Source organism: Equus quagga, chromosome 14 (genome assembly GCF_021613505.1).
Source record: "Equus quagga isolate Etosha38 chromosome 14, UCLA_HA_Equagga_1.0, whole genome shotgun sequence".
Taxonomy (NCBI): domain Eukaryota; kingdom Metazoa; phylum Chordata; class Mammalia; order Perissodactyla; family Equidae; genus Equus; species Equus quagga.
The window spans coordinates 68,891,864-68,906,667 of NC_060280.1; the positions used below are offsets into that span (position 1 = coordinate 68,891,864).

General features: G+C 45.8%; 1 protein-coding gene across 1 annotated transcript in view; it reads left to right on the forward strand.

Annotated features, from left to right (window-relative positions):
• SORL1 (sortilin related receptor 1) overlaps positions 1 to 14,804 on the forward strand; it is a 158,164-nt gene that overhangs the window by 27,904 nt on the left and 115,456 nt on the right. Inside the window, exons 4-6 of the mRNA XM_046637979.1 lie at positions 2,931 to 3,092; positions 4,476 to 4,543; positions 10,915 to 11,095. Coding sequence (XP_046493935.1) covers positions 2,931 to 3,092; positions 4,476 to 4,543; positions 10,915 to 11,095 — 411 coding nt within the window. The remainder of the gene's footprint in view (positions 1 to 2,930; positions 3,093 to 4,475; positions 4,544 to 10,914; positions 11,096 to 14,804) is intronic.

Here is a 14,804-nt window from a genome sequence, read left to right on the forward strand (position 1 = left end):
ACCGGAAGGGAAAGATTACAGAAAAGTCAGAAAAGGAAGCATTGTGCCAATAGAGGCATGAAGTTGCCCAGTCACTCAACCAACCATAATATCACCCTGTAAATACTTCACATCCTGCTGGAGCCTAGAAGATGTGAGGATGAATAAAACCCAGTGCCTACCCCCAATTTGCTTATAGTCCCTAGTAGGGGCATGGGCCACATTAGCAGTCTTGGGAATAAAAAGGAAACAGATTGTGAAAACATTTTAAAGGAAACCGTAACAGGGTAGGCGGCTGATTGAAATCGAGGGCTGGAGGAAGGCAGTGGAGTAAAAACCCAACTCCGTGGGTTGTGAGGCCGGGAGAAGGTGGAGCATGGCTAGACGTGGGATGTGGGAGGGAGAGTTGGGTTTTGTTGGGAAGGTGTTGAAGAATTTGGTTTTGGATGTGGTGAAATATCCTGGCATAGCAGGGTGGAGATGCTGAGAAAGGTAAAGAGGTAATGAAACTAGACTCTCCGGGAGAAGTCAGGGTTAGACTGTAGATTTGAAAGGCATGGAATGCTGGTTCTCGGAGGCACTAGTTGAAGCTGTGTGGAAGGATAAACCAAGTCAGCAGCAGAGGATGGAAGAGTAATGAGGTTACGGGAAGGTGAGGAGTGGACGAAGACAGAGGAGCCAGCAGATGATAATCAAGGACAGAGAAGGTCAGGGGTGGGGGATGAGGGCTGAGATGAGTCAGTGTCTCAGAAGGCAAGGGAAGAGAGGGTTTCCAGTAAAAGCTTACAGAGTGGATTAATGAGGAGCCCACTGGTACAATGTAAGACCTGTGAGTTAAATTCAGGAAATGCTGCCTTTTTGTTGGAGGGAGAGAAGTAAGGATTGATGAACTGTTAAGAGATGGCTCTGAACCAGCCAGACACTGATGTCAGTGCTGCCTACTCCTCGGTCACTGTGGGCAGTTAACCTCTCTAAGCTTGTGTCCGCATTAATAAAAGAGGAGATAATATGTAACGTGTTGAGTTGCTGTGAGTACTCGGTGGACTAAATGAGATGCACAACTTTCAGCTCAGTGTGTGGCACATGCTAAGTGCTCTTGAAAAATTTTAGCCAAAAAGTCATAACAATACAAAGCCCTGTGACTGGGCACATCGTTTTTAGATTCTCAAATGTGAGACTGCAGAAAGCCATGGAATAGATTTCAGGAGAAATCTTTTCAAACTGGGAACACTCCCTTCCCTGATAACCAAGATGCTTTCAGAGCAGGAAGATGGGCTAAGTTATTTCTAGGGAACACTTTTATGCCAAAAATGATGATGGTCCTCTTCTCATCATAATTGTTTTTATAACATTGCATTTGCTTATAGTAGCTTTTGCTTTCAAAACATTTACTACCCTTTAGAGTTAGATTTAATTAGGCTCCTACAGAGTTTGGGGTTTTATATTAGATGCTATGAAGGAAACACAAGAGAAAGGACACGTAAAACATGTTCCTGGGAAGTTTACAGTCTAGATTTGGGGGGAGAATGAAAAATGAATGACATGAAAAGGAGCAAGAACATATGAAAGCAGGATGCGAACAAGTGCCAAGTATTCGTGTCCGCCGGAGCTGTTAGACGTGTGGAAAGGGGTCAGCTGAAGGGTGAGCTGCATTGGGTGGAATCAATTAGGGGAAGTGTCCTTGCACTGAGTCCTTTGGTTATTGGTTTCTAGGATTTCAGTGACAGGTTGTTGCTGGAGCTAGGTCCTGCTTGCTCTGCTTTATGGTTCCCAGTGGTCCAGCGAGCCACTCTCGTTCTTCTGGGAGCAGGGGCTGTCCTCCAGATCTCTCGTGTGCATTCAAGGCCTGCCATCATCTGTGCTTTGCAGCCTTATTTTCCAGTCATTTCTCTCAGGCCCTCAGGATGTCATCAAACCCACGCTGTATTTTTTTTTTTTTCCCTCTTTTGTTCCCAAACTCACACTGCTCCAGACTTGGAATGTTCTTTCCCTGTGGAAATCTTACTTGCCCTTCAAGGCCCAAATCTGCCATGGAGTCATTTCTGATCTCCCAGCCAGAACTAATGTGTAGTCTCTGCTTTCATAGGACTCTGTCCGTGGTCTCTCATCTAATCTCATTTTCCCTTGAGTTACCGTTACTTGTGAACCTCTTTCTCCCACATTCCACTGCAAGCTACGTAAGAGGAAGGAGCCTGTGTTTTCACGGTGGCGCCCCCAGCGTCTGGTCCGTGGTGAATATTCAGTGCATGTTCGTTAGTTAAGTTGAGTTGCCACAATCCTTTCCCCTGGAGAACTCTCTCGGTCGGCAGTCACTCTCCAGCCAGGCTCGACCACAGTCACTCGCCTGTGTGGAAGCAGAATAAGGCGAGGGCCCTGCTCTCCAGTGCTGCTTCCTGCTGTGCCCCAGAGTGAGTCTGCCAGCCCCAGGGGCACCTGGTGTAATGGCAAGAAGGAGACGCCAATCTTCCAAGATGGGTGTGGTCTTAGGGGTTTTCCTGGAAAGGCCTGTCAGGATGCAGGCGTAGACATCAGTCCCTTCCGTGTGCAGCCAGTCTGAAGAGCAGGACTTCTTTGACCCTGCTTCCAGTAGCCACCCTGTAACTGTGACCGAGGGACTCCCCAGGGGGTGAGAATGGCCAAGTCAGTTGAAAGAAGAAGTAGAAAGGCTTGACTAGCTTCATTATACCTGGTTAAAGGAGAGTACCATGTGGCTCACCCCAGCCCATTGCTCACCCGTCCCTTGACTTCACTGTGCCTCTATGAGTGGACACCAGCATCTCTTCATTGTCAGGAGGTGGTGAGAAAGCTTTGTGGAAGTCCTGCCAGCCCCTGGCACCGCGTTGGTGGCGGTTGGCCCCCTGCATGTGCGTGCACTCAAACACTGTTGGGGGGCATGAGCTGGGAGGCTCTGGCCAGGTCCTGCTCTGAGCTCACCTCTTTTCTCTTTGCAGTACATCTTTGCAGATGCTTATGCCCAGTACCTCTGGATCACGTTTGACTTCTGCAACACGATCCAAGGCTTTCCCATCCCATTCCGGGCAGGTGATCTCCTTCTGCATAGTAAGGCTGCTGACCTTCTCCTGGGCTTTGACAGGTCTCACCCCAACAAGCAGGTAAGAGAGCTTCCGGAACACAGTGGGAGGGGGCTCCTGGAGTTTTCTGTTCTGCCTGTGTGGACTGTGTGTCCTTTGAGTGCCCTCCCCCCTGGTCTCCCACCACCGGCTTAGCCTTTTTGATTACTGTTTCATTTCCCATGGCTAAGGAAAAATAGATCCCCTGGCACTCTCAGCCTGTATCCCAGCCGAGGAGCGACACCGAGCACTTGGTGGGCCCTGTCAGTTAAGCATCGTGGTCTTCTCGGTGCACACGCACCTGTGTTAGTCCTGGGGGTGCATCGAGGCTCTGGAGTTTAATCAGAGAGAGGGAGGTAGAGAAGTCTGGAGCCTGAGTTCTGCTGGGACCTCTTGTGGAATTTCCGTTCTCCCTTCCCCATCCTCCACTTTAAACATGCTTTTGCCTTCTGTTTATTTGAAGTTACCATTAACTTTAATATTCTTCCTTAGTGTGTGTGTGTGCACGTGCATATACTATAAATGTGTGTATTTTCCTTCTTTAATCCATATTCGAAGGAAGGGTGAGAGATGGGGAGAGAGACTGAGGAGGATTTATATCTCAAGGTTGAAACTTGCCAAATCCAAGACTGTTGGTCTGGCATCATCCTGCGAATCCTGTAGATCCTGTAGGATTGGATTTATGATGGGTTTTGAATGGCTTTGCTCCGAGGAACCTGGGAGCATTTTTTTCTCATTTGCAGGTCCTTTAACCGAAACATGATCTGGTTACCTTCACTGCCTTGGGGAGTAACCTAAGTATGGGCTGGGTCAGTTTACCAGTGTAGGTGGATTATTGTTATTTTTGGTCTCCTGCTTCTCAAGGCAGGGTCTCTAGGGCCAGAGGAACCTCCGGTTATGTCTTTGGAAGTTGAGGGGCTTTGGCCGAGATCTGCAAGTTAATTCCTCGTGGCCGCACCCTGTGGACTCAGTTGGTTCCCTTTGGTAGTCTTCTGCACTTAGCCGGTGTCCTCTCCATTCAGCTTTAATCACCGTGGCCTGCTCTGGGGTTTTGAAGACACTGTTTCCCAGGCAAGAAGTTCCGAGTATAACACTTTTCTTTTTACTGTCATCAGAGGGCTAGTCTTGAATGAAATATAATTTCTAATAATCTGTAAACGGAAGACAAGTCACAGTCATTTTTCCTTCCATTTGCTATTGAGACCTCCGTAAGTTTGGAGAAGAACTCAAAGGTGCACATCTCTTCTTCCCTCCCTGCGCTCGTGTGCACTGGAGTAACCCAGCCGGCTCTGGTGACCTCGCTGCCTGTCTGCACAGGCAGCCTGTTGTTTAAGGTGGGGCTTCAGAGGGAGTTTGATGGCGATGCCCTTCAGGTTGTGCAGGCCTCTTGCATCATGACCACGTCTTGTCCTTTGGTCTTTGCAGCTATGGAAGTCAGATGATTTTGGCCAGACCTGGGTCCTGATTCAGGAACATGTGAAGTCCTTTTCTTGGTAAGTCGTGCCAGCTAAGAAATATGCATGACATAATCTCCTTTCTTCAGTCCTAGCTCCTTCCTGGAGGACAAACCTATCCTCAGCTGAAATGTGAAGCATTTGGTTCAGGAAATACAATTTCCAGACCTGGGAATTAGAGCTGCAAGTATAACAGACTCCTGGGGGTGGGGGACGAGGGTGTGAGGAAGGAAGGTGATTTGTGAGAGGAGTGACAGAGCTCTTGCAGTTTTCAGTCCCTCAGGGAACCCAGGGAATCGTGAAGCTTTTGCATGTGTTAGTGTTTCTAAAGACGATCATTTTTAGAGCATCATAGCAGGAATGGGGATTTTTCTCTCTATAAAATTCATTCATTTGTTCATTCACAACATTTATTTTAGTGTCTGCTGAGTATAAAACATGCTAGATGCTTTAGGGTGTAAGAAGTTGAATAATTTATGGATGTAGTTATTAAGGAGATTGCAGTGTAGGAGGGAAGAAAAGACGTTTTCTGCAGATAACACACATTAGGAGAGAAGCACGGAAGTCGTGGACCTAGCGTGAGAAGCCAGAGGAGGGACGTATTCCTTCCAGGTGGGAGGATCACAGACAGCTCCATGGAGGAGGTTGCTCGTGATCCAGGATGTGCACAACAGGTAGGGTGTAGCTGTGTGGAGGTGTGCAGGACAGGAATTCAAGATGAGAACAGAACGACCAGAAGCAGGGAGAAGGTGGCGCTTGGGCGGGGAACACTGAGTCTTATTTTTGGACGGTGTGTTGGGTGAAGTTTAGAAAGGGACGTCGGTATCGGAATCTGTAGTGCCCCATAAAGGAATTTGGACTGAATTCTGGAAGCAGTGGGGAGCTGTTGTAGGTTTTTGAGAAGGAAAGTGAAATCATCAGGGCCGCACTCTTAGAAGTACAGTTGTTTCTAGTCCTAGTTGCTTCTGATCTTATCCTGTTACAGGGATGCAGTCTGTAATCTTGAATCTGAGTTTGTACGTGTGCAGGGGAAGATGTGGAACAGACTCCAGGAGCGGACTTGCTGCGTCGGTGGGTCACTCAGCCCATTCACACATAGCAAATTTGGTCTTCACCACCCCACATCAGCTCCGCCCATATCTTCCGCGTTTCAGTTTCTAGTTGCTCAGGCCAAAACCTTTGGGTCATCGTTGATTCCATGTTTGCTTCTTGTTATCAGGAAATACTGCTGGCTCCACTTTCAGTGTATATCCAGGATCTACTGCTTTACTCCAAGCACCATTGTCGCTCGGTACTCATCCAACTGGTCTTTCTGCTCCACTCTTGTGCTTCTATAACTAATTCTCAGTACACGGCCCAACTGATCCTTTAAAACAGGTCAGATCGTGTTGTTTCTCTTCTTTGAACCCTTCACTATCCATCATCATTTCTCTCAGATTAAGTGCCACGTACATTCCTACTATAGGGCCTTTGCACTTGCTATTTTCTCTGCCTAGAATGTTCTTACCCAAGATAGACTTATTGCTACTCTCTTACTCATTTGTCTGCTCAAATAACACCTTCTAAAGGAGGCCTGTCCTAAGGATCATATTATATTTTTTTAATTTTTATTTTTTTGAGGAAGATTAGACCTGAGCTGACATCTGCCACCAATCCTCCTCTTTTTTGCTGAGGAAGACTGGCCCTGAGCTAACATTTGTGCCCATCTTCCTCTACTTTATATGTGGGACATCTGCCACAGCTTGGCTTGGCAGCAGTGCATAGATCCATATCTGGGATCCAAACCTGCAAACCCTGGCCCGCTGGAGCGGAATGTGCAAACTTAACCGCTGCACCACTGGACTGGCCCCCTAAGGATCATATTAAAATTGCAACTACTCCCCTGCCAGTCCCAATTTGCTGAACTTTGATCTATTCTTTTTTGCATAGTACTTGTCATATTCTAATATACTATATTATGCTTATTATTGGTTTTTCTCTCTTCAGTAGAATAAAAGCCCCACAAAGGCAGGGGCCTTTGTCTGTTTTGTGCACTGATATATCCCCCGTGGATGAAGCATTGAAATTGTAACTGTGGTAGAGATTGCCACATTTTCTTTTTTTTTTCCTTGTGTTTTCTTTTCCAGTTTTATTGGGAAACAATTGACATCCATCACTGTATAAGTTTAAGGCATGCAGCATGATGGTTTCATTTACATGTATGGTGAAATGATTACCCAATAGTTTCTGCTAACATCCATCTTCTCATATAGATACAATGAAAAGAAGAAGGAAAGAAAAATTTTCTTCTTGTGATGAGAGCTCTTAGCATTTACTCTCAAAACTCTCCTGTGTATTACACAGCAGTGTTAACTGTTGTCATCATGTTGTGCATTACATCCCGAGTACTTATTTATCTTATAACGTGAAGTTTGAACTTCTGGCCACCTTCCTCCAATTCCCCCTCCCTCGACCCTCCACCTCTGGTAACCACATGTCTGATCTCTTTTTCTATGAGTTTTTATTCTTTTTTAAGATTCCAGTTATAAGTGAGATCATATAGTATTTGTCTTTTTCCAAATTTTCCATAGAAAGGGTCAAATTTTGCACTCATCTCAACAATATAGGATTGTGCGTCTCTCCACAGCCAGTGTGTTAGGTAAGAAGTAGTATCTCAGTGTTGTTTTAATCTGCATTTTTCTTATTACGAATGAGTTTGAGCATCTTTTAACCTGCTTACAGGTCATTTTTATTTGTTTTTTTTTTTTTTTTGTGATATGTATGTTCATGCCCTTTGCCCTTTTCCTATTGGATTGTTAGTCTTTTTTTTTTTTTTTTTTGAGGAAGATTAGCCCTGAGCTAACATCTTGCTGCCAATCCTCCTGTTTTTGCTGAGGAAGATTGGCCCTAGCTAACATCTGTGCCCATCTTCTTCTACTTTATTTGTGGGATGCCTACCACAGCATGGCTTGACAAGCGGTACATAGGTCCGCACCTGGGATCTGAACTGGCGAACCCCGGGCCGCCAAAGCAGAATGCACAAACTTAATCACTGCACCACTGGGCTGGACCTTGGATTGTTAGTCTTTTTATTGTTGATTTCTAGCAGCTCTTTATATGTTTGAGGTTAGCCCTTTGTTTGAGGTATGAGATAGCTTGTATATGTGTATTCATTTATATTTCCCAGTCTCTCATTTGATTTTTATGTGTATTTTTAGTCCTCATTAAATGTAATGGCCCAACAAGATAATAGATACTGTCTGTGCTTTTTTTAGCTCTCTGAAGAGGAATGTCTCTGAGTTGGTCTTGCTTCCTTAGTAACTGGGGACAGTGAAGATGGAGGGAGCACAGGGAGGAGCCTTACAGCTGAGTGTCTTTGGGCCCCAAAGGACTTCCTTTTCGTAGAGGGCAGCTGTTTCTGACCCTTCTGTTATTTTCCTTGGGCAGACATTGTAGAGTCTTAGTGAAATTATAACCACAGTCTTATCCAAGTATAACTTCTACCCAAGGAATACCATTAGAACTTTCTTTTGTTTTATTTGAATTTTAAAGGGACAAATTACTCTTTTATCTGTTTAGGGAACCATATATTAAGAATGCAAACCAGCAGGATTACTGAATAAGGGAACTTCACATTTGGGACTTTGTATGTTGTGTTTTCTGCCTCTGTGTAGGCATGCAAATCTCTTAGGGGAGAGGACTGGCCTATCTTATTTTATTTTATCTTTCTTCTTCTTCTCCCCAAAGCCCCCCAGTACACAGTTGTATATTCTAGTTGCAGGTCCTTCTGGTTGTGCTATGTGGGACACCACCTCAGCATGGCTTGATGAGCAATGCCATGTCCGTGCCCAGGATCTGAACCGGTTAAACCCTGAGCCACTGAAGCAGAGCATGCAAACTTAACCACTCGGTCACGAGGCTGGCCACAGGCCCATCTTATTTTAGATAATTGCATGTCTAGTGTCAGGGAATTTCAAGCTGTGTGGGGGATTTTCCCCTAGGATTCCTCATAATAAGTGAGAGTGTTGTCTAACTTCTCAGAGAGTGATGGCATACATGTGTTCAGCAGCGCTTAGAAAGCAGGCCAGTGTCAGAGCTCTGGTGGAGGGGCTCAAGGATGCCCTGTGGAGCATCACTGAAGGCTTATGAGGCGGATGAGCCCAGATGAGAACCGATGACTGTGCTCAGAGATAGAGCAAGCCCTGGAATTCCCAAATGAGGGCAAAAGAACAGGAAGTAGGTGTGAACGAGTATAAGAAGTGAAAGGCTAGCGATTGCAAAGTTCAAGAACTTGGAGGTGGAGTGGCTCTCCGAAATGGGAGGTCCTAGTATGGATTATGGAAGAGAATTGGGATGAATGTCACAGCTCTTTCTACCTCTAGATGTTGGCTGCTGCTTTTGGCAAGGCAGGAATAATAGAGGGGAACTTGGTCTCAAAATATCTGAATAAAGGTCCCTTCCTCTCTGCCTTTTTAAAAATATCTAGCAGCCTCGTTTTAATTTGCATATCCTCTGGGGTAGAGGAAGCACTTTAATCAGTACTTCTAATTGTGGAAAAGAAGAGAACATGCCACCACCCCCGCATACGTGCACACAGAGCATCTGACGACGAACACTTCGTCTCCCACATTAGAACCAAGGCCGATGGTTTCTCCAGCGCATTGCTAAGACTCCAGATTGAAGGGCAAAAGTCAAGTCTTTTGTTTTCCTATTTCTTATCTCCGTTCTTCCTTCCTTCCTCCCTTCCTCCTGCTTCCCACCCTCCCTCGTTGCTTTCTATTTTTTTTGAGAACATGTTCTTGACAGTACATCTTTGAAGGAATTTTATATCATTACCTTCATTATCCTGAGATCCAATTGTGTTTGTGGAACTGGACAAAGACAGTCACGTGAATGAGTCCTTCTGCCTATCGTTGGGTCCGCACTGCGTCCTCACTGAGAAAACTCTTCCTGAGTTTTCCAAGTACTTTTCCCTCTTGCTGACTGGTCTGCACGGCCTTGCTGTTCTTAGAGTGTTGGGAAACCTGGGGCCGATTAGTCATCCTCCAAACTGCTGTTTGCGGCCTTATTTGGGGGAACATCAGTTCAGAGATCCTTCTTCAAGGAAGTTTGACCTAGTCACTCTGCAGTTTTTGGTTTGGAAGCGTGTCTGCGATTATGGTCCAGGGATCCAGTGCGGCAGGGATCCATCAGCTGGGATTTCTGGAGGGTAAAAAGAAATACAAGACATGGCCTTTAAAGGCATCTGTACTCTCTCTAGGAAGCTCAGACAAACATGTACGGTGAACAGTCTAACACTGAATAGGAAGCACCTCTGTGGAAAGTAACGAGAGTGATTCAATATCCACTCATCCAAAGCAGTTTTCTACCTTCGTTAGAAACTCAGAAAATTCATATAAAAACCTTGAAATTGAGTGCTGCAGAGAAGCATCGCTAGTGTCGGGAGAAGGGAGAAAGAGCATTGGGGGAGGCTTCCTGGAAGAGGGGACCTTGAACTTGACCTCGGAAGATGAGTGGGATACAGGTGTGCACGTGAGGGCCTCCCTGCAGAGGCTATAGTGTGGACAGAAGCCCAGAGGGAGAAGTGAGCTCTGCGTTTCTGAAGGACAGCAAGGGGGTCTGGCTGTGCTGAGAAAGACTTTGTGAAGGAGCCTCGCGGGAGATGAGTTTGCACTGGCAGAGTGACTCCTGACTGCACACATCGGTGACAGCAGCATGAGACAGAGAAAGGGCTGTGTCCGTTAGAAAGATCAGGCTCGCTGGTTCCTTGTGTGGTTTCCTGTAGAGCTGTTCTTCTGAGAATGTAGCATCCTGGGGAAACACTCTCCTTTATTCCTCTGAGGTTCAGAACTTGAGGCCAGAAACTTGCTGACAGCCTCAAGCAGTTCATTGCTTACTGATCCTTTTTGTTTTTTTTTTTAAGATTTTATTTTTCCTTTTTCTCCCCAAAGCCCCCCGGTACGTAGTCGCATATTTTTAGTTGTGGGTCCTTCTAGTTGTGGCATGTGGGACGCCGCCTCAGCATGGCTTGATGAGCGGTGCCATGTCCGTGCCTGGGATCCGAACCAGTGAAACCCCAGGCCGCCAAAGCGGAGCACATGAACTTAATCATTTGGCCACGGGGCTGGCCCCATGCTTACTGATTCTGAAATGTTCTGCCTTTTACTTTCTTTTTCTTTTTGTTCTTCTCAGGCATGGCCAGAGCGTGCCTTGAGTGAAACCCAGGATGCTTTGAAAACAGCAGGAACGACACAAAACACTTTATAAATGGCCATTCCTTTTCTCCTGTATATATGTTTGTGGCACAGAGAGTATCATTCATAGCTCCCCCCATGGTGGCCCTGAGTTCTAGCTGATTGTCTGCAGGGCAGCACCTCTGTGCCTCCGTTGATTAAACATGGATAAGATAGCAACCATCTTTTTCTTTCCAGGGGAATCGATCCCTATGACGAGCCAACCACCATCTACATTGAACGCCATGAACCCTTTGGCTTCTCCACAGTGTTCCGAAGCACAGACTTCTTCCAGTCCCTGGAGAACCAGGAAGTGATCCTCGAGGAAGTGAAAGACTTTCAGCTTCGGGACAAGTACATGTTTGCCACGAGGGTGTTGGTAAGTGGAAGGCACTAAGGAATAATAAACTGCTTTGAGTTTCCTTTCTGAGGTTTGGCATTCTGTGATCAAGCAGGTGAGTTTCCCCAAGAGGAACTGGATCAGTGTGCTGGGGGAGCTTGACTGAAGGGTGTGGACATAGGTGCACCTCCCAAAGGGATGTGGACGGTCCTGGGAGGTCAAGGAGTGGAAAAGCTTAGAGAAGCATTCAGGATATCTCTGCGCTCTGGGAATTTGGTTGTTTTCTGGTAGCTAAGCATCCTTGACAAACACATATGTCTTTGAAATGCCAATTAAAAGAACACGGAAAGGAGGGAGAGGGCTCAGTGGCTTTTTTCTTTAATCCCACTGCCTGATTTCCTTTCCTTTCCTTTTTTTTTTTTTTTAACACTCTCAGAGCACTTTCCAAGTTTTACCAATCATTTTCTCTCTCTTTTTTTGTGGGGATGATGGGCTCTGAGCTAACACCTGTTGCCAATCTTCCTCTTTTTTTTTTCTCCCCAAATCCCCAGTACCTGGTTATATATCCTAGTTGCAGGTCATTCTAGTTCTTCTATGTGGGATGCTGCCACAGCATGTCTTGATGAGCAGTGCATAGGTCCGCGCTCAGGATCTGAACTGGTGAACTCCTGGGCTGCAGAAGCGGAGTGCGTGAACTTGACCACTCGGCCACAGGGCTGGCTCCCCTGATTTCCTTTCAACTTAGGCTGATTTCTTTGTGGATTTTGGACACATGCTAATTTAAATGGCTAATAGAAAGTGTAGTCATTGGCTAGTGGGAGTTAATGCTCTAAGAAAAGCAGTAATTAAGCTTCCAGCTGTCAGTAAGTAGCTTAACTCTCAGCCTTTGGGAAAATCTTCCCCTTGATTTGATGTGTTGGAGCCAGATGCTGAAATGGTGGGCTTGCTCATTTAAAACCAGAGTTGATTATTTAGCAGGACTTGCCTTGCAACTGTATCAAGTTGCAACTGTACTGCCCTTGTGTAAAGGAACAAGCCAGGCCCTGCCAAGAGCAGGTTGGGCTGCTTTTCCTGGGGGGCTGTAAGCTTGCCTTCATGTTGGCAGCCATTCCCTCATTGACCTCTGGCTCTGTTGAAGGCCCCTGGACACTGATAGGTTGCGCTTCTTTCTGTTACTGTTAACCTTAGGGACCAAAATCAGATGTAATATTTTCTTCCAGGTTCTCACGTAGCCAGCCGGGTAGAAGCAGGTCAACCCCCTTGGTAGGATTCTAGGATAGAGAGAGGATCTCCCCAAGAGGGGAAGCAAGGAGTAAGGTTGGAATGACAGAAGTGGATGGCTAAAGGCAAGAGGAGTTCCCTATTATGTACCTTGCAAGATGTTTATTAAAGCCACTAAGCTATGGCGATTGGTCTTATGTCAGGCTATTTGCATTGTCACTCCCTGGATCCTTTTTTCCCTGCCTTGCCTCTTTCTGTTTATCTGACACCCACACCCACCCACCTACCCTCACACACATACACACACACACACACACACAGCAGCCCAAGAATACAAGCATCCTTGAATTGTCTTGGGCGGCATGTGATGATGGGAATGCAGAGTGGCGAAATCAGGCCTGAGGACTGGTACCTGGTGACACCCTACTGGGCAGTCCTGAGTTCCAGTACTGTCTCCAGTCCTCCAGTGTTCATAGGTCTTTTCTGTTTTAGGTCCTTGGGCCTGAATTTGTTTGTATGATTTTAAGACGCAGCGGCTGATTCCCAGGTTTGTCCTACTGACTGAGTTGGGGCTGAGGTAGAGAGCGGTTGTGCGTTTCCCTTGACCCTATTATTTCTAGATCCCACACCCAAGAGTTTAAGTTATATCCTAGTTAGAGCTTTCTGTGCCCTCTGTTCTGACCTAACAGCTATGGCTGTTCTCTAGATGTAGCTGATTTGCAGAGTGCCAGTGGTAAGTGTTTTTTTTTAAATTCCTGGCCAGTGGTAAGGTCAGTGGCCATGTCTGTTTTGATCATCACTGATTCAGTACCCAGGATCTTATATAATAGCCAGCCCTGATGGTCTGGTGGTTCAGAATCAGTTCTCTCATCACTGTGGCGCAGAAAGGGAACCACACCGTCTATCTGTTGGTTGTTACATGGCAGCTGCTTGTTGCTTTGATGCTGAAAGCTCTGCCACTGGTATTTCAGATACCAGTAGGGTCACACATAGTGGACAGGTTTCAGCAAAGCTTCCAGACTAAGACAGACTAGGAAGAAGGACCTGACCACCCACTTCTGAAAAAATTGGCCCTGAAAACCCTATGAATAGCAATGAAGCACTGTCTGATACAGCACTGGAAGGTGAGAGGATGACGCAAAAAGAGTGGGCAGGGTTCTGCTCTGCTGTACACAGGGTTACTAGGAGTCGGAATGGACTTTGTCGGCACTAACAAATGTCTTGCACAATGCTTGATACATAGCAGATGTACAATAGAGTTGAATGAATGCCATGTTTGCTTGCCTAATTTAGACTAGGAGATTTTTTTGGGGGTGGGTGGAGGATATTGAATTATTGGTACTTTTATTGTCAACTCTCTCAACTTTCTGTGTGGTTTATTTATGTGGTATTGGTGACAAAATTGTAGTTATGTTTTGGCTTCTTCCTTTAGGACATGGACGGGCCACCAGATTCCAAGGTCAGTGGTGTTAGCTTAGCTAGAGGCTCTAGGTAAGATGAGCTAGGCCACCACGTGGAAGTGTTCTCAGATTGTTGTCTGAGGAGCACCTGCGGTACCATCGCACGTGGCACTTCTTACAGATGCAGATTGCAGGGCCCAAATGTGTTTTTTTTCCTTAAGCATCCCTAGGATGCCTAAGAATCTACAAAATTTGAGAAACTCTTACCTGAGGCCTTCCATAGGCAGAAGCTTTTGATAATAGTCCATTATTTGATCAAAGGAATGTTTCTCAATGGATAGATTGATGAGAGAAAAAGCGCAACTGCAGTGGACGATAAAATGGGTGTTTTCCTCCTTTTTATTAGATTAGACCACCAAGCTATGAGGATAAGCAACATTGGCCCTGGTTGGATGGCCCTTTCAGCAGGAGTGTTGAGGCTTGCCACTGTAACCTTTTACTTATCTGCGGTGTGCCTAGCCCTCAGGCTGCCTGGGTTTGGGGAATTCCGACTGGCTTTAATGTTAAATGGATTCAAATCGAATTAGGGAAGTGAAGGACCTATTGCAAAACCACAGAAAAGAGTGATTAACTCTATTGCTTTCTACCAGCACCACGAATAATTACAACTGTTTGCAAGTTAGTTTTTTTAGACAGGAGCTGATAGCTAAGTCTTCAGAACCCCCCTGCTGCACTGTTGGCCTGGCTCTTATTTCATATATGCTTTGTGTCTGATGCCTTTTGATTTTTTTTTTTACCCACGTTTAAATTTTTTTTTTTTTGACGTGAGTTCACTCACTTGTCTTAATAGTTCATATCAAAATGATAGGGCCATTAAAGCAACAATGAGGCACCTCTGCAAACTGACATCATGCTGTTAACTTGGTAATATATAGCTGTTAGGTTCTTCCTGGTAGATAACAATACTTGCCAAAAAGTTGTAGGTATGTGAGGGTTAGCTGCTCCTCTCCGGCTTCACTACCAGTTTATTATGAAAGCCAGCTCAGACATTTCTTGCCCAAATGTGTATCTGTAAAGCAAGGACCTGATGTGTGCGCTTGATGATGGAGTCTCCTCTCTGTTCCTGC